The sequence below is a fragment of the Zootoca vivipara genome, chromosome 2 (genome assembly GCF_965207765.1).
Source record: "Zootoca vivipara chromosome 2, rZooViv2.hap1.1, whole genome shotgun sequence".
Taxonomy (NCBI): domain Eukaryota; kingdom Metazoa; phylum Chordata; class Lepidosauria; order Squamata; family Lacertidae; genus Zootoca; species Zootoca vivipara.
The window spans coordinates 63,583,852-63,603,822 of record NC_142584.1 but is presented as its reverse complement, the minus strand read 5'-3'; the positions used below and the strand labels follow the sequence as shown (position 1 = coordinate 63,603,822).

Sequence of the window (19,971 nt, the reverse complement as noted above, 5' to 3'; positions counted from 1 at the left end):
ATAATTGGACTGGAAATTTTATTGAAGAGCATTAGAGAAGATGAAGATATATCAGAGGAATAGTGATAGGGGGAGAAGATATAAAATTGAAACTATATATCTCTTGTTTGATTCATCATTCTCAGGATTTTGTTGTCTGTCCCCTAATCCTGCCTAATTTCTCTCTCACTTGGTTTTCCACAAAAAAGGGCATGTGCCGGTTACAGTACATTTTACAATTTCTTGGTCATCAAGGCTAAGCAAAAAGACTTTCATTGACCAAAGGAAATCTTACAAGCATTTGGGGAAATAGTGACAGTCACGGGACCCAAACCACCGTCAACTTTCATCACCTCATAAATCCTGCAGACTTGACCCCAGTTTATCCTGGCATGATCACAACTGGGGATTTGAGCTGTACAGAAAAGTTTATTTTTTGGGGGGGGGTCTACTACATACTTACAGAACTTAACATTGAAAATAAACACTAATGGTTATAGCCACTTACAAATCTTATTAAGAACATAACTAGCATGCTGCCCTTCCTTTAATGATGGCGTAACACAGTACCCCAAACAGAACTCATGAGATACCACCATCATTCTGGTACTTAAAGCACTTTTGAACATGGAGGGCTATTGGCCAATAATATTTACATCACTTTACTCACAACACCAGTCTCATGTATCTATCATGTTAAAAGCCCAAGCTTTTTAACATTGGTGTGGGCCAGGGCATTTCATGTTTCCCTGGCAGCTGTCAAGGCACCAGAGTAACATGGGTACTGAGCCCAAGTGCACACAATGTGCAACCAAGCATGTTGCATGAGAAGTATGCTGCTTGTGGTGGTGAGAACTGCATCATCTTCCTGCAACCAAAAACTGGGCACATGGGCAAGATTCTTACCACCACAGGAATGAATACTGCAGTTGACTAATTCTCCTTATGGTTGTATGTACACAGTAAAGTAAAAGGTTCTCAAACACCCTTGGTTAGATGGCTGACCCTTTGGTATAATGGCAGAAGCTAACAGAAATACAAATAGCATTTTGTCTCACCAGAAGTTTACTAGGGATGAAGCGTATTTCACAATTTTGCATTGGCTGTTATGCCTTTCCATAATACATTATTACATAGGCACTATAGTACAAGAAATGGGACCACTATCAGAATTTTGTCCTCTTGATACACATTGGCGCTGTAAGATAGTTGGCGCACTATCAGGGTAATAGGTTAATGGGTTAACTCCATCCACTTTGAAGCAGAACAACTTAATAACAGTGGAAGACCAAAAAGGCACTAAAGGGTAGTTTGCATAGGCAGAAAGACACGTGATATCGTCCCAGTGAAATTTTTCCCTCTTTAGCGTACAGATGAGGCAATCGCACGATGGCGCAACCATCCCTTCATCAGGCAACAACAGAAAGCTAGTGTGTCTGGGAAAAGAGTCCTAGCAGAGCTTGATATCTGATCTAACTGGCTCATCAGAAGAATGACTAAGTTATTTTCTGTTAACGCTTTCAGTAGAGGACTGAGTACTCAGGGTTGAAAAAGGCCACAAGAACTTTCCCTGAAGTTTCGCAGGTCATAGACTTCAAATCTGAATGCTCGTCGTGGCCTCACAGCACCTCAGTATAGCCTCTCAGGGGAAGATCACCTTGGAAGAGACAACGTCATGAAAAGGGGCCAAGAAGCAACTTCAACCACAGATGGAACCAATTCCCCCCACCCCAAAATGATTAGTGAAAACCTGCTTGTCTGAGGGAGGCACAAAGCAGTCAAGGCAATTCCAGAGTGTGGGATGTGCAGTGATATTCCAAAGGATGGGGGGAAAGGGTTACTGAGACAAAACGTGAGAGAGCTAGTTCATGGTATTCAACCTGGTTGCTATTTCTCAGAATATGTGTACCCGTTAATGCAAAATATAGCACGTGCCTGTATTACCTTCATACAGTTCGATCCAAGTTTCAGCTGTAGATCATGAATAGGTTTCAGCTGTAGATCATGAATACTTTGGGTTTGTTGTCAGCCTTGATTTCTGGATTACCCAGCTCTATCAGGATGTTCTTGTCGTCCTTGACGGCTGGGGCCTCATTAGCATTGTGAAGGGTTTGTGGCAGGTTCCTCAAACTGATGTCCATATCTTTGAAGGCGTGGAGTAAAAAGACCCCTAAAATAATGGTGAGGAACCCACAGACCGTCCCAATGATGTCCACCACAGACATGGTGACCCACTCCTTAAAGAGGATGACTGAAGTGGTGATGACAATGGTTGTAAACAGCACGTAGTAGATGGGGAAAACCATAGAGGTGTTGAAAATATCTAGAGCTTTGTTGAGGTAGTTGATTTGGGTGGTGATAGAGGCCACCAAAGTGAGGACAAGAATCCAGGTGAGTGGGTCCTTAAGAACAGGCCAGTGAGCAAAAAAGCCCTTAATGGCGATGCCTAGTCCTTTGACTGAAGATACTGAGAATGCCCCAATCACAGAACAGATGGTGAGGTAGACGAGAATGTTGGTCTGGCCGTAACGTGGGGCGAGGAAGAAAATCAGAACCAGGCAGACAGCCAAGAGAATGCTGGCATAAGCAAGGAAACCTGGAAGAAGAAAAGGGGGGGATTCATCATCAGGTTGCGGCAGTTTTATGAAGAGCAGAGTGCACTCCGCAGGTGTGCTGTTTGTTAGTATTGTTGGTTGTGGCGAGGCAGTAATGCACCACTAACAGGTGTAAGGAGTTCAATTGATCAACCACTAGAATCCTAGCTGTAAGAAATGAGCACCATTCCATCTAAACAAATGGTACTAGGTGAGGTGAGTCTGCCAGAAGGACTGGCACAAAATGCAGAAAATAAGCACACATAAGGGCTGGATCCAGGAAAAGATATGTGCGCAAGCTCTAATGCATGCAGCTGCATATGTACTCAGAAGGCCAATTTGGACATCTTCCTGAACAAGGTCTTAGAATGGAGGTGGCTCACCCTTAATGCGGCCCTCCAGATGTGGCTCCCACCATCCCTGACCACTGCCACTGCTGGATGAGGCAGGTGGGAGCCATGAGTCCAACAACACCTAGAGGGCCACAGGTTAACCACCCTCAACCTAAAATCATGGAAGGGCATCAGGCCCCCAACATCACTGGGCACACAGGCTCCTCTTTAGACCATTGTGTGTTTTAGTGCAAAGAGTCTGAAGAGGGTTTCAAAGCGTATTCACTTGACTTTGCTTAGAAGCCTCTGCAAACTTGAGAAGATACACTTTATGCTCTCCACATTTCACCCTTGCGTGTCCAATTTGGCAATGGGGCATGAGAGATCTGTGAAGGGGGCAATGTCTCCAGGAAACAGCAGTAGCAGTCCAAAGTCATTTCAGGGGGTGGCACTGAATGCTCCCAAATAGGATGGCAGCCACACTGGGGATTCAAAGCTGAAGGGCCATGCCACTGCCATTCCACTTGAACTAGGGATTCAGATAACAAGTTACATTTATAGCCGGTTGGTGATACCTTTAACCTTCTGCTGCCCTGCCTTGTGGTTACCTGGCTCTTTCAGTTTATAGGCCATTTCGTCCAGAGTGGTGACCTCCTCTTCTTCTGGAGCATGAATCACAAGAACTGTACTACCCACAATGCTCAGCATGCAACCGAGTTTGCCCAGGAGATTGAGCCGTTCTCCAAGCAGGTAGGATGACAAAATGGCACTAGGTAATAGGGAGGGAAAATCAATAAAATTGCTTTGGGGTAATCAACATGCAGAAAACTAACAAGAAGTCAGAATACATGGCAGTCCCATTAATAACAGCCTTTTACGGAACTTTAGAAACTTCTTTCAGTGACAAACAGAGGCATGTGTGATATTTGGACACTTCAAATCAGAATCAATCACCTAACTGACAATGGGCATGTTCAGATGCTCATATCTTAGCTTAATAAGCTGATATATTGATGAGCTCTGGGCACTCTCATGCAACCGGTTTGCTCCTCCAATCATATGCTAGCTGCTTTGTGTATCAGTTGATGCACAGAGATGGAAGAGGGGAGCGACTCCACCCACGCATCCCTTCCTAGCAGCCCTAACGCCCTTGAGGTTCATAAGTCTTATCAGAGCTGGGAAGAGGAAAACACTCACTGTGACTTATTGACTGACTTCCAGCCCTGAGATTAATATTTAAGGGATGCTGCTGCAATGCGGCAGGCTGCCACCACCACTTTGCCCCCAAAGGGAGTGCATCCTTTGGGATCACTACTTTGGTGTCTCCACAACTCCCATCAGCTCCAGTTAGAATGGCCAATGGTTGAGAATGACTGGAATTTCAGTCCAAAACATCTGGAGGGCATCAGGTTGCTGACTGCTGTTTTAAATGAGTGTTACATTAAAGTCACCCCTGTGTCAAAAAGTAACATGCAAGATCTGCTTTGGCGGGGGTGGGGGTGGGGGGGTGGGAAGCAGCCAGGCTGAAGCAAATGTTTGGCCTCTGTGTACTGGGAGAAAGTTATCAGGCTATTTTTCTGTTTGCATGGCCAGTCATGTTACTACCACTGACATTTACAGACCTTGAATAAATATGGGAGGACAGAATAGAAATGAGAGGAAATCACCTTATGAGCACGCTCAGGGCTCCGAGCGGAGTAACAATTGTTGCAGGAGCAAAGGCATAGGCGGCAAAGTTGGCAGCTTCTCCTCCACCCACTGAGCAAACAGCCAAAGGATAAACAGAGAACAGGTAAATTACAATGAGTGCTATTCCTGCTCAAGTGTTTGTGCTAATCTTGTTTGCATTCAGTGCATAGTTTGGCCCAATGAAAAAGAGCACTGGAGTTAAAAACCAGGAGAAATATGGTTTTACAGCAATCACTGTAGTGTTTTCGTTTTTTAAACAAGCAACGGCATCTTAAGAGTCATGTTGTAGATTCAAGGAACTCCGTGCGAAAAGTATTGACCAAATATCTCCTGAGGAATGGATCAGAATCCAATATGGTGGCAGATGTGCCCAGCCAATTTTAGAAAATGGACCCAATCCTAGCAAACCAGACAATGCTAAAATGACTGATCAACGCCTTGGGTCAGTAGCTTCTAGAGTCTTGGAGCACCTTTAAGAGTGTCATAAGCTTTCATGGACTAGAATCTGCTTCAAAGTCCTTCTGAAGTGGACTCTAGCCCATGAAAGCTGATGCCAGGGGCAGAAACAAGGCAGCCTCCTACATCTCCCACCACCCCTGACCTGTGGCCCAACTGGGGCGGATGTGAGTTGCAATTCAGAACGTATGAAAGGCACCAGGTTGCTTACTGCTGGCTTATTCCATAATACAAGTGTTAGCCTTTAAGGTACCTTGAGGCTATTTGTTGTTTTTGGCCAGCAAACATCTCTACTGAGGAGTGAATCATTTATACTGTGATGAGCAGGGCCGGCCCACCCATGAGACAAGGTGAGGCGATCACCTCAGGTGGCAGGATCCGCAGGGGCAGCAGATCTGGCTTCCAAGGAACGTATCGCCCCACTGCTACTGCTGTGGTGGCAGCAACAGCTGTGTCACACTCCTTGGAGGCTGGATCTGCCACCTCTACAGCAGCCTCTTGGTGAATAGCATGCACTGCTGGTCTCCCACCCCTAGGTAGGAAATGGTGGGGGCTGCCCTATTGGGTCTCCTGGACAGAATTCAGAGTGGGACCCTTTAGTCCCAATGACAGTCTTTGATTCCCACTTGAGCCATCAGGTAAGGTTGATTTGATTCCCCTATGTAGATCTTAACCCATCTTCCAGGGGGAGGGCACCATTTTGTGGTTTGCCTCACGTACCAAAACGTTTTGGGCTGGCCCTGCTGATGATCATTCCCTGTATCCCAGCCTTGGCGACGAGCTCTATACATTCCAGTCCCCACAGGGAAGCTGAAGAAAGCTGGGTGCATGCTTCACGCAGTGGTGGTAAAGACTGAAAGGCCATCTCCATATAGTTCAGTTTGATCACCTAGACACTTCCCATGCCATTGTGGGGAAAGGCTCTCAAATATCACTGCTAGCATGTGGGGCACTACCATATGGAAATGGCCTCCACATGGTAGTGGTAGCGAATGAAAAAGAGGGAAACTGATAAAGGTTTGATAGGAACAAATCATTAAACATTTGATAGGAACAAATCCAGGCTAGTGAGAATAACCATACTTACTGGTGAGCAAGCCAGCCCACCACAGCCAGTCCCTAAGGTAGCCATGGCCTCCATCCCCTGGGAAAGCAAAAGGCACGCATGCTTAGAGACTTCAAAAGGAAATAAGAACCACATACACTACTAGGTAAAATTAAATAGAAACAAAAAGAGATAGTAGGTAACTGGACTGTTTGTCCAGATGAAGCAAGATTAGAAATATGAAGCAAAACAAAAAACCCTCCCTCAGTGAAAGCCTGGTTTGGGGGAAATAATAGTTTCAGTTTATTTAGTTTTAAATTTTATATACTGCCCTTCTTCTAAAGATCTCAGGGTGATTCACAGAATAAAATACAAGGTAAAACACATGTGAACAAGTAAACCAAAACAAACAAAAAAAACCACAATAACTCTCTTTAAGCAGTAACAGCCTCAGGGCTGAGTGGGTTCTGGGTGCATTTTTAACTTCCTTCCCGAAATGAAAAGAAAGCATTTCATGTTTAAGATAATTATAGAGCACATTTTTGTCACATATGAATTTTAGCCATCCACCCATCCATCTTATACCCTGCCCTTTCTCCCAAAGAAGCCCAGAGTGGCAAACACATAGATAATAAATATGCAATCAAAAATAAAACAAAACATAGCTAACATTTCAAAATTGTTAAAAACATTTCAAACAATGAAACACAACAAAACTTGTAACAAATCATGTGTCTGAATAGGCCCACCAAAACAGAAAATTTTCCCCAGGTGTCTAAAAGAATACGATGGTGATTTGGCATATTGTAATGCTTTTGGCCCAGGGCTTTTTGCACTCAACACTAAACGATGGACAATCTACTCTGGGGTGGAGAATCTACTCTGGCTGGCAGGTCAGATCATTATTTCCCCAAATCTATATTGACAAATCCTGTTTTCAGGCTTCCAGAAAGCCTGGTCAGTGTAAGATGGGCCATTGGTCTGATCCAGCAAGACTCTTCGTATATTTTTAAATATGTGATTGTGATGCTACCCTAATCAAGTATTTCCCCTCACATGTTTTCCACTGCATGAGACTGGGGGAGGGGATGACATCAAGGATGCACTTAAAAGATCCTGGTACCTCCATTAGGATCCTGCCCCCTTGCCCTACATGCTTTGCAGCTAAGTGCCTGCAGTTGAGAACCAGCTCTACCTGTGGAAGCTCCCTGCAAATTTGAGGCCCTGATCTATAGCTATTTGTCAATGCATATCAGTATAGTGACTCCTACCATAGCTAACTGAACATTGGCTTATTGCTATTCATAATAATGATATCCTAGTTCTAGAACAAGACACGACACTGGAAAACGGGGAGGGGCCTTTGTTGGAGAAACAGAGTGAGATTATCAGCTGCTACACACAAGAATCCTGATTACAGTATTTTATTGGAAACCAAACCATCTGAAGACTGAAAATATGTACTAGCAAAACAGGAAGCACCAGCTATCAATAGCTGTCAGACTTTCAGGAATGTTAAAATGCAAGAAAGAGGGAAGTACCTAGATACCATGAAAACAAATATGGCCTGAATGCCTAGATGGGCATAAGATTAGATGGGCAGATACAGGGGAAGAGAATAGAACAGCCAAGTCTAGAAAATCCATGGTCCTGTAAGTGCTATAGAACCTACCGTGTTTCTCCTAAAATAAGACACGTCTTATATTTTTTTCTCTCTCAAAAACCCCCACGGTGGCTTATTTTCGGGGGGTGTCTTATTTTATTTTATTTTAATTACCTGTAAGTTGCTACTGCTGCTGAAGCGCCGACAAAGAGCCCAGCAGCGTGCGCCGAGTGAAGCCCCGAGCCAGCGGGACCCGCTGAAGCGCCGACAAAGCGCCCAGCATCGCCGCACAGAGCGCCCCGAGCCGCAGCAGCAGGAGAGGGATTCAAAGTGCTACAGAGCACTGCTGGGTCCCACTGGCTCGGGGCGCTCCGCATGGCGCTGCTGGGCACTTTGTCGGCGCTTCAGCGGGGCCCGCAGCACGCACCGCTTTGAATCCTCCTCCTCCTCCTGCGGCTCGGGGCGCTCCGCATGGCGCTGCTAGGCGCTTTGTCGGCGCTTCAGCGGGGCCCGCAGCACGCACCGCATGGAGCCCCAAGCCAGCTCCACTGCAAGAGCACGATGTGGGAGGGGAGCCTCAGTTGCTGCAGAGCTCCGTACTGGGCTGGCCAAGTGACCCGGAAGGTGCCGGGAAGTTGTCAGCCCCGCAGACACAGCACAGGCCCCCTGACTGCGTGCGTCTAGCTGTCAGGGAGCTTCCCACCGAGAAAGAAGAGCGCGATTCAAAGGTTCTGCCGGCGCCCGGGAGGGAGCGACGGAGAGCGCGAAACGGAGATCGGTCAAGGGGCTCGCCAAGGAACCCAGGCGGGGGAGCCAGCCCGGCAGTCCGATCTCCGTTTCGCGCTCTCCGTCGCTCCCTCCCGGGTGCCGGGAAGTTGTCAGCCCCGCAGACACAGCACAAGCCCCCTGACCGCGTGCGTCTAGCTGTCAGGGAGCTTCCCACCGAGAAAGAAGAGCGCAATTCAAAGGTTCTGCCGGTTCCCGGGAGGGAGCGACGGAGAGCGCGAAACGGAGATCGGGCAAGGGGCTCGCCAAGGAACCCAGGCGGGGGAGCCAGCCCAGCAGTCCGGCAGCTGCGCCTGCACGAAGCGAAGTCCAGTGAGGGAGCGCCGCCGGCCCCAGAGCAGCGCGACGTTGCTGGGTCCCGCTGGCTCGGGCTCCACGCGGCGCGCGCTGCTGGATGTTTTGGCAGGGCTGGAGCAGTTCCGGGCCCCAACCCGACAGGCCTCTTCCTCTTCCTTGGTGCCCTTTGGAACTGCACTACGGCTTATTTTCGGGGGATGTCTTATATTTTTTCAAGGCATGAAAACCCTGCCATGGCTTATTTTATAGGCGTGTCTTATTTTAGGAGAAACACGGTATGTGTGCTCTTCGAGTTTATTTCCTTTTAGCAGGGACTGCTGATATTTTTTCTAAGAGAAAGAGCTAGTCTGTTGCCTTCAAGCTTTGCAAAACAGGAAGACACCTTTAAGGGCCTCCCTTGCAAGGGCCTCCCACTACCACCACCATCTAAGGCAGGCACCCCAAACTTCGGCCCTCCAAATGTTTTGGACTACAGTTCCCATCTTCCCCGGCCACTGGTCCTGTTAGCTAGGGATCATGAGAGTTGTAGGCCAAAACATCTGGAGGGTCGCAGTTTGGGGATGCCTGATCTAAGGTGAGGTGAGACGAGTTACTTCTAGAAAGAGTGTCTTCTCAGGGTTGGCATCCCAGGGGTGGAATGCTGAAGAGGTTTGGCTGGTGATTACTTTATTGTCCCTTCAGTGTCAGAAACTGTTCCCAAATTTATTAGATGCCATTTTAATCTTGGTGACTTTTTTTGCGGCTTTTATAATTTTGTGGATTTCGCATTATTCTACTTTCTCCATTTTTAAAATTATTTTGGTAAACCACCCTAGGAACGTTATTGAGTTGAGATATAAAATAGATCATGAATGAACCAACCAACCAACCAACAAATAGATTTAGTTAAATGCACTTGGGGACCTGATTCTTTATTTTTATCATATCTGCATGGTGTTGGTGTTGCTGTTGAGACTCACCTTAGGTCAAGCTGTAACAAAGTAGTGCAGAGATAGGTTACCAATGTGGTGCTCTCTGGATGTTGGACAGTAACTCTCATCAGCCCCCACCCAGCATGACCAAAGGTCAGGGTTGAGGCAAGTTTTTGACCAACTACCCCTGCCTACCTCTGGTGAACTTCATCTACCAATTGAAGTTCAATGGGTTGGATCAGGCACCCCCAAACTGCGGCCCTCCAGATGTTTTGGCCTACAACTCCCATGATCCCTAGCTAATAGGACCAGTGGTCAGGGATGATGGGGATTGTAGTCCAAACCATCTGGAGGGCCGAAGTTTGGGGATGCCTGGGTTAGATGGAGAACCGTGTCATACAGGCACACTCCCTAATGAACTGTGATTGGCTGTAGTTGCCTGTTCAGGCAAGGATTTGCCTCTGTGTAATGTGTAGGCAAAGGCCCCCAGAATCCAAAACATTTTGAGGCTCAAAGTCAGATCTCTCAGCAATAGCCAACATGATACCCTCAAGATGTGGATGGTGACTCCTGTCAGCCAGTGGTCAGGACTGATGGGAGTTGTGGTCCAAAACATCTGAAGGGCATCATATTGGCCAGCCGTGTCTCAGATATAATCAGAGCTCATTCAGAAAACAATTCCTCACCCACCTCCTGAGCCATTGAAATCATACCTGCCCTGGTGCCTCCTGTCTCCACAAGCCGACGCAGTCCTTTTTTCTTAAGGATGACGCTGCTGCCAATCAAGAAGCTGGAGAAGATGGCCAAGGCCAAGCCAATGTAGAAGCCATATTTGTCTTCTATCTGTACCATCCAGTTTGTGTTTAAGGTGATATTATTCTGGGGTAAGCCTGTTGAGCTGACATTCCCAACAATCTGACAGAATGTCTGCCCAGAAAGGCATGTCAGAGCTAATAATGAACCTGCGAAGACAAGAAAATGGGGGAGAGGGCAGAAATTAAGACTTTAAGCAAAGTAATACATTTGCTGCCTTTATTTTACGTGCCATGCTCAAAACATGCCATTATTTAGGTCCTTTGCTTCTTTCAAAGAAGATAAGAAATGTCCTACTAGATCACCAGAACAGAATTGTTCTAGAACATGCACTAGAACACGATTAACTTTTGCACTTATTAGATTTCTAACAGATCCATGAACTAATAGAGGTAGTTACTGTATGGATGATGGAAGTAAGGGAATGTTACCTGTTCATCAGAATTCCCTCCTATGAAGAGCCATAGATGTTGTCAAAAGAACGATCTGTACAGCTGACATAATGCTGTATGTCTTGCAGTCTGTCTTACAATGTATTGCATCACATAAAGAGAGCATTTCTCAAAATCTCTTTCATACACTTGTGCTGAATCAGTAAAATTTCATCACTAACAAATCATTTATCAAAAAATATAAAACCGGAAAAACTTGACTGAGCTGCGACTGAGGATAAGAACCCCCCCTTTTTTGCAAATACAAATAAATCATGATTTACAGATTTATATGGGGCTATATAACTGGTTGCATTCAGACAATCAAATCTCATCTTAATAAACTGAGATATGAACATACCTTTTGTCCACCCTGGCAGCCCCTTCACTCCCCCCTTCATGGAGTTTATAATGAACCATAGTTTCCTGTTCCATCTCAACCAAGTTACTGGCTTTGGAACAAGCCAGGTTATTAAACTAACTTCAAACTGAACTTTAATATCCCATCTTGTTCCAAAGCTAGCAATCATAGTTCCTTCGTTCAGACTAAACGGGGAAGTGGGGCTAATTAGAGGCTTCCTGGTTTGATTGCTCCTGCCACAAAGGAAGGAGTGAAAGGGATGCATGGACAGGAGGAAGGATTGTTGAAATATCAGCTTACTAAGCCAAGACAGGATTGTTCAAATTGTGCCAACGAATGAGCTATCCTTGTTAAAGCAACAACACTGAGAAAGGCCCAAAACCTCTGAAAATTAAATAAACACACATACACACACACACACACACACATGCTACCTCGGCAAAAACTGAAATAAGTTAACTACAGTAAATAAAAGTCAAAGTCAAACTAAACACTACTGATACCTGGGTGTCATAACTCTGAAGTTTGCATGTCACATAGATCACGCAGCAGGCTGGAGGGCGGGGGAGCACACGGGAGTATGCGCCCATATGCATGCGTACACGCTACTTCCGGCACACTTCTGGGTCAGAGGAGCACCGGAAATAGCATGTGCGCATGCGCACGGGCCTCCTCCGACCCGGAAGTGGGCAGCCGCGCCGCGCTGCTAAGGGTGCATGGCGGCAGCGGGTGGCGGGGGTCATCGCGGGCTGGATAAAAGAGGCCTTCGGGCCGTAGTCTGGGGATGTCTGACATAGCTAGTTAACCACAGCCTGTTGAGTCTGCATAAACACAGTCGCAACTGCAAGATGTTACCCCAGTTGCAACTACAAGGCCAGTCACGCCTGGCATGGCCTGAGCTCGAGATGAAGAAGGATCAGTGAGTAACTGTTCTGTAGCCAAATAGAACACCTGACTTAGGCAATAGGGCGGTGACTTTTTTACAGCCTCATTTCCCTGTATCATAATTTGATGAGCTTTCATTAAAGATTAGATAAAATCTTACTTTCAAAGAGATTTGATTTAAAAAAATCCTCACGCACAAAATGATTTTAAATTTTTTATTTATCGGTGTTCTGACCATTTTTGAAGTCACCGTAAGCAGATATAAAATTGAACCCAAGCTTTAGAGTCATATATATATACAACATTATATAGGGTCATCAAACACACAAGGAAGCTTTTTTTAGCAGCAGTAACAGTATAGACGACGCTAGAGGACGATGTTTTGCTACCTCTCCTATAGGTTCTTTTCCCAGCATGTCCGGCAGGGTCTGCTGTCTGAGTTTTGAGGTCCCAAAAAGGGGCTTTTACCTTGCACAGGTGTGACATTTGTATACCCTATGTTGCTAAGAATACTCCCCATTGTGGAATGTGGTGTTGTGTCCAAATTTGATAGGAAATATATATAGAATTGTTAATACAATTTTATGAAATGGTAAAATGGCATACAAAAACATTAAAAACGGTTTGTGCGTAACCTTTTTAAATATTTCAATGGAATATACCTCATTTTAGTCATTAATAGGCAAAAGTCCATCCATTTGTGCTACAGGAAATAATTTTTGAGGGGGGGGGAAATGAAAAAGTCATCACCCTATTAGACATGTTTTGTTCACAGGTGATCCAAGCCAATAGTGATGCAAGAAATCATGTGCTTGTGTGCTTGCTACAGTGGCATAAATGCTTTGTATTCCGTGTGCTCGATTTTGGGGACGTCTGGAGATATCCTGCCGAGTCTCTGTGCAGCAACTGAGAATAAACTTTTACCTTTCCACCCACTGTCTCTTTCTTGGCCTGGGTGGGACAGCGTTTTGGACTTGGTACTGGTAACACTATCATCTTCACATAGGAGAGAATAAAATATTCCCAATGCAGTCAGCATGCTAGATCAGTGGTGAAGAACTTCAGGCCTAGAAGCTGAACGTAGACTTTCAGGCCTCTCTGTCTGGCTTTGGGATCCTTCCCATGCTGCATCCCTTATTCCCAGCCTACTGGCTGGCTGGATGACAGACAGAAGTGGATGGGTACATACGTAGAAACCTTCTCCACCCATAGTTGCCTCTGGTCCCACCCAGTACCACGGACATGTGGCTCCATGAAGAATTTGAGCCTTGGGCTGAAGAAGGTTCCCCAGGCTGGGTATAAAACCAGGGGGGAAAGGGAAAGGGAGAAAGGAGACATTTTGGGGCATTGAATTGAAACACGCACTTTCTCTCAGCACGTGCATACGCATAGACTGCTCCGCAAATAAAGCATGCAACGTAGTTTTAATAGGAACAAACAGAGATACAAATCAAGTTTCATCAGTTAAAATGTTTATCAGCAACCAAATCTAAGGTGTGTCAGCTGGTGTGGGTGGGGATTTATGAGCCTCTGTGATTCCCAGACTCAAGACACACCCAAGGCACCAATTCATTTACACCATAATACAAGACAGGTGGAAACGATTACACCTCTTCCATCTCTACAAAGCCACTCATTACTATAAATATCCACCTTTTCCGTGACTAAACGGATTATGGATGGTTGAGGTGCAGAGTACAAACCTTACAACTCAAATAAGGATAGCTTGGGCGAAGATTTCTAAAGGTAAACTGTGGCCAAAGGACTTGACAGCACCTGATCTCCATGTGTAGGTTCTACTTTGCCCTCCGGAGCAGGAGAGAAAGGAGAAGAAGCAGGCGCTGTCAAAACTTGTCCAGACCTTTTGGTTGAACTATGCAAAGTGAGTGACACCTAAGGACTCCAATGCTTTGTGGAGGACCTGGGTTAGGGCAGTCTGATATTTGAACTATCAGAAGCAAAGAGGGAGGTGGAACATTCTATAATGTTACCAACTGATTAAAAAATGATGTTTCCCCTGGGCTTGTGCCTTTAACAACAGTATGATAGCAGATATCAGCAGATGACCCTTTTAATGGCTCTGAGATAAACACTATAACCTGCTAATGGCTGCCCCCATCTGAAAAAGTGGGTGGCTACAATACAGAAAAAGCCTCATGCTTGTTGCACCTCTGCTATGAAACCAGACCCTCCAAGTGTCCCTATTTTCCAGGGACATCCCTGATTCAGAGAAGCCATCCCGGTTTCTGGTTTGATCCTGGAATGTCCTGCAATTCCTTTGTTGTTGTTGTTTAGTAATTTAGTTGTGTCTGACTCTTCATGACCCCATGGACCAGAGCACGCCAGGCACTCCTGTCTTCCACTCCCTCCCAAAGTTTGCTCAGACTCGTGTTCATAGCTTTGAGAACACTGTCCAACATCTCGTCCTCTGTTGTCCCCTTCTCCTTGTGCCCTCCATCTTTCCCAACATCAGGGTTTTTTCCAGGGAGTCTTCTCTTCTCATGAGGTGGCAATTCCTTAGGCTGTCCTTATTTTCATTGGAGAAATGTTGGAGGGTATGAAGCTATCTGGCCCCTGAGGCATCTGAAGGCAATCCTGTATAGGGAAGGTTTTTTAAAAAATGTTTTTTAATGTTTTTATACAGGGTAAGTCTTTTAAAAGATGCTCTGTGGAATATGTGTACTCTGTATCCACGGGGCCTCTTTTAAAGGACTCACCCTGTATATGTTGGAGGCTGTCCAGAGTGGCTGGGGCAGTAAGATGTGTGGGGTACAAATAGTAAAAGTATCATTACAGAATGGGACATCCCTATTTTCATCAGAGAAATGCTGGAGGATATGTGAAACTAGTGAACATGGGATGTTTACTCGGTACGCCGCCCATTGGTTTTCAGGATATAGGCGATAAAAATATTTTTGAACTAAATTGGTTATTTAATCAGTTTTTTTATAAGAACCCTGAGATGCTTTGTGTTTTGTTCCTTGCTATTGCTGTTTGTTTTGTACATATCCACTTTGCTGCGGAGCTGTATATGTGTTAAATAAATATATACAACATTTTTTAAAAGCACAGGCAATCTGACAAAAAAAATTGTTGGCAACCCAGACCCTTAAAGGAAAGGTTGAAGGAAATGGTGCGTACCCATTTACAAGAGCTCTTTAAATGAGAGGGAGAGATCATATATACCTATGGTCTGATAAAACAGGGCAGGATTGTAGCTATGCTACAAATACAGTAATGCAAATGTGGCGTGGTGTTTTGACACTGGCAATTTGCCTGATACAGACCAGTCTTTGTGAGCCTGAAAACAAACAGTGAATTCTTATCTCCAACATACTCACAATGCCCTAATGTCATGTAGCATTTTCCTTCCTGGGGGATTGGCAAGAATACAAACATCCTCAAAAGCCCAAGCAAAAAAGAAAGGAGAAGGGGGAGGATTGAGGCCAGTTACACCAATTTATTTGCTCAGATTCTGCTTCATTCTGCGAGGGGAAATTCAAAGAGCAGCACCAAATTTCAACCCTTTGCAATAGAAACGAAATGGGATCTGGGACATGTCTTCTGTCTAGCCAAGGTGATGATGATAAGGTGGAAGACTCCTGAGGGAGCAGAATGGACTGTACAATTTCAGACTGTGGGGAGGAGGAAATCAACTTTTTTGGGGGGGAGACCAGTACAGTCAGAAAACCAGCACAGAAGAAAATGGGCTGAGATACCATTTTTCTCCTTGCTGCAGTAGCTTTAAAAAAAAAAAAGTTTGTTTGCAGATATTGGCTGTTTTTTATTGGAAGCATTTCAGCCAAAAGAAAAAAGGCACCCAAAGGATGAGACCACAGGCAACTGACCTTCTCAGGCTACAGAATGCAATATGTTGCCCAGTGAGCAATTCATACTCAAATCACTTGTCTCTTTACACCTTTGCCATGCGGCATCTCTATACTTCAATGGCAGTGTCACACACAGCAGCAGACATCTGGAGCAATTCCCAGTCAAGTATGTTTTTAGTGAATTCTGGTCTTGAAAACATAGTTTCTAATCTTCAAGGAGAAAGTGATGTATTTGCGCTATAGATTGATGGAATTTCAACAAAGGTCAAAGCCTTTAATTATGATGCCCACTCCATAGCCTGCCACCCCCACCAAGCCAGATATTCATAAAATCACAAGCAGGTAAACCAACTGCCATGAAAGTATTCAGGATTATCTGTTAAAGGAGAGAATGAAAGAGTTGTAAACTCATCAAAATCTGCCTTACATCTTTCTTCCTTTGCTCTGTTTTTTTCCTGAATACAAATAAAACAAAAGCTTAGAAAAAGTATGCCATCCATTCTGGCCTAATCTGCAGTGCAAACTTCTTTACTTTAACTCACTATTGTAACCTGAATAAAATATAAGTATTAAAAGAGTCACAAGCCACATTAATCAGGGGAGCAGCCATGCTCATCAGTAGAAGCTACGGTAACAGAAGGCAATCTTGAAGGCTTATGGGTCATATGCTTCTATTATCTTTTACAGCCTATTTCACAAGAAGCCTATGACAAAACAGACTCATGAAAGCAGGTGTGGCTTTTGATCCTGTTTCAAAATATACTTAGCAGATTAAGCAGTAGCGGAAAGGCAGAAAAAGAAGCCATCTCTATTACTTTTGCTTGTGAATGGATGGGTAGGGCCTACCTCATTATACCCTTTTGGAACGTGAACAGGGAACCCTAATCTGAGTAGCACCACATTGTTCTGTAGGATTCACAAGTCAACACTGCTTTTCACCATTTCCACCACCCAATTAGCACCCTAACCCTTCCACTGCTCCCATAACCCTATCCTGGAATAAAGGTAAAGGTACCCCTTACTGTTTGGTTCAGTTGTGGACGACTCTGGGGTTGCGGCGCTCATCTCGCTTTACTGGCCGAGGTCAGCTTCCGGGGCATGTGGTCAGCATGACTAAGCCACTTTCTGGCGAACCAGAGCAGCGCATGGAAACGCCATTTACCTTCCCGCCAGAGCGATACCTATTTATCTACTTGCACTTTGACATGCTTTCGAACTGCTAGGTTGGCAGGAGCAGGGACCCAGCCATAATTCCCAATCAAGCCAGGACAGTTTAAGACAAGGCAGGTATTATGGTTGAGCATGAGGGAAGTCTCCAGGGCTTTTTCCACTTTCTTATGAACTTGTGGGACCCAGGTGGCGCTGTGGGTTAAACCACTGAGCCTAGGGCTTTGCTGATCAGAAGGTCGGCGGTTCGAATCCCTGTGACGGGGTGAGCTCCCATTGCTTGGTCCCAGCTCCTGCCAACCTAGCAGTTCGAAAGCACGTCAAAATGCAAGTAGATAAATAGGAACCGCTACAGCGGGAAGGTAAACAGTGTTTCCATGTGCTGCTCTGGTTCACCAGAAGCGGCTTTGTCATGCTGGCCACATGACCTGGAAGCTATACGCCGGCTCCCTCGGCCAATAATGCGAGATGAGCGCGCAACCCCAGAGTCGGTCACGACTGGACCTAATGGTCAGGGGTCCCTTTACCTTTATGAACTTGTGTACATGATAATACTGGAGTAACTGCCCTGAGGGCCTTAATGTTCCCAACCTCCCATGCTTTAATCTTTCCTTTGCCCTTTTACCTGTGGGATGAAGGAACATTTGACCCTCCAGAGGTTGTCAGGCTACATCTCCCATTGGCTATACTGGTTGGGGCTGATAGGAGTCCAACCTCATTGATACATCAGGGCACTGTAGCCCATCTGCCACCAGAGTTCTTGTTTATTTCCTCTAGGGGTGAACTGACAGCTCAGTCATAGAAAGTCTGCTTTGCATGCAGGTCCCAAATTCAACCCCTGGCATCTCCAAGTTGAGCTGGGGAAAATTCCCTGCCTGAAACTCTGGAGAGCCACTGGGAGTCAGTGTAAATAATACTGGACTAGACTCACTGGCCAAGGGTCTGACCTGATATAATGCAGCTTTCCATGTTCCCATGAGCGCTCACAAGAGCTGCCTGTTCCATAAACGGTAGAATAAGGAAATAGACAATTACTTCTAACTCGATCTCACGACCACCTCACCAGTTTAAGTAAATCACTCTCGGGAAATCCTGCTCTTTAGGTGTGAGTTTCATCTGCAAAGGAGGAGACTGGCCGGGCTGATCGTGAGAACCAGCCCCCTTGCCAAACGAGCTTCTCCTTTATTTTTTATCTCTGCACCTGTCTCTTCAGGCAGGTGAAATCGCTTGGCTTGCTTGGCGACCTACAGGCACCCGGAGGGAAGGAAACATAGGTAGCTGCTGCAATCGCCTGGAGAACCGAAGGAGAAGAAAACGCCACCTTCCCCAAACCCCACGGTTACGCAAAGCAGGCCACTACACAGACCTCAAAGGCGACGTGGGGCAAGAGGTTCTGAAGACCTTATAAATCTTCTGATCTCCCTCTTGAAATTATATAAATGTATTCCAGAAAAAGGGGGCAAAGCGATTATTTTAGTAATGGGCTTGTCTGCCAGCGTGGGAAGGACTGAGGCTTCCTGATCAGTTTTTTGGACCGGGAGCCAGGAACTCGCCTGATGGACATGGAAAGGTCTCCCTAACCCTGGGAAATGGAAGCAGGTAAAGAAGAAGAGGAGGAGGAGGAGGAGAGCAGCCAAGCAGCCTCTTCTCCATCCCTCTCCCCCCCTCATAACCCGCATGGGGCGGCCAAGCGAGCGCTCTCACTCACCGTTGGCGCAGCTACTGTTCACCCAGAGCGGCTCCGGTCGCTCCATGTGCTCCTTCCTGCCGAGGCTCAGCAGAGATCAGCGCATCCCCGGGAGAAGCGACTCGAAGAGGACGCGGCTGCCGGAGAGGGGAGGCTGTGGGGTGGGATCGTTTCGTCCGCGCCGCCGCCGATCTTCGCTCGCTCCCTGTTCCAAGAGGGGTAGCGCAGTCCTGCCAGCCTGTTGCAGCGAAAACTCCAAGGAGTCTCGTTTGGCAAGAGCACCTTAAAGACTAACCAATTATGGGGACGGCCTCTGCGCGCTCTTGGCTCTTCTCCCTTCGGCAGCGACTCGAAGTCGACCGGGATGGCCTCGCCCCAACCTGTGGCGAGCGGAGAAGTTGCCCTGGGCAAGAAAAGAGAAGGAGCTGCTGAGATCACACCTGCCCCAGCCGGATCCACCACTTCTCCCGGTGCGGGTTTTCTCAATCTGACTCCGTCTCCCCCTCTCCAGAGGAGGGGCTTGTGCCCACGTGCTCTTCGGCGCCTACGCGCGTTGCGAAGCGAGCCGTTCCTTGCCCGGAGGGGCGCACAAATCCGGCAGGTGATCGTGACTACCGGGGTCAAATGCCACATATTTCTTTGTTTCATGGAGAACCGCTAAGGTGAAAATGGGAGTGAGGGTGGTCCTCATACCTGAGTTCAGCTCTGCCTGGAAAACAGACGCTATCACATTGGATGAAGTTTCTTTAACTTGCACTCTAAAAGTGGGAAATCCACGAAGCCCCTCTAGCAAAAGCAGCAAAATAAAATGGGCCTTAGATGCCCAGGACTACTTCGCACATGTTTTCCCAACGCATATATAATTCAGCTGCCTGTTGAGTTCTGCAAGGGAAATCAAGAGACTGAGGAGGAGGAGGAGGAAGCTGACAGGCAGTGTCATCCCCTGGAGTGGTTGTAAGAAGTACGGTAAGAAGTAAGAAGGCTGAGGAAAGATTGAGGTTGATGGGATGGTGCTCGGTTAGCCCTAATGAGCCAGGAAAGGAAAAATAAAAGCTACAGCTGCCGGGGTGGTGGGCTGTGCGGCAGCAAAAGGTGATCCCAAAGG

General features: G+C 46.3%; 1 protein-coding gene across 1 annotated transcript; it reads right to left on the bottom strand.

Annotated features, from left to right (window-relative positions):
* Positions 1 to 1,030: 1,030 nt before the first annotated feature.
* Positions 1,031 to 19,317, bottom strand: NIPAL4 (NIPA like domain containing 4). The gene is made up of 6 exons (XM_035105757.3): positions 18,888 to 19,317; positions 10,406 to 10,654; positions 6,138 to 6,194; positions 4,573 to 4,663; positions 3,514 to 3,674; positions 1,031 to 2,575 (listed from the first exon to the last, which is right to left on the bottom strand). The coding sequence occupies exons 1-6, from the start codon at positions 18,931 to 18,933 to the stop codon at positions 1,971 to 1,973; spliced, it is 1,209 nt and encodes a 402-aa protein (XP_034961648.2). The 5' UTR covers positions 18,934 to 19,317; the 3' UTR covers positions 1,031 to 1,970.
* Between the last annotated feature and the right edge of the window lie 654 nt (positions 19,318 to 19,971).

Bases quoted from the DNA above. Each gene is read 5' to 3' on its own strand.
- NIPAL4 (XM_035105757.3), bottom strand. From the start codon at position 18,933: ATGGAGCGACCGGAGCCGCTCTGGGTGAACAGTAGCTGCGCCAACG. The intron at 10,655-18,887 runs GTGAGTGAGAGC...TTGTCTTCGCAG, and splicing joins GAACAGTAGCTGCGCCAACG to GTTCATTATTAGCTCTGACA. The intron at 3,675-4,572 runs GTGATTTCCTCT...CCTATTACCTAG, and splicing joins GCCCTGAGCGTGCTCATAAG to TGCCATTTTGTCATCCTACC.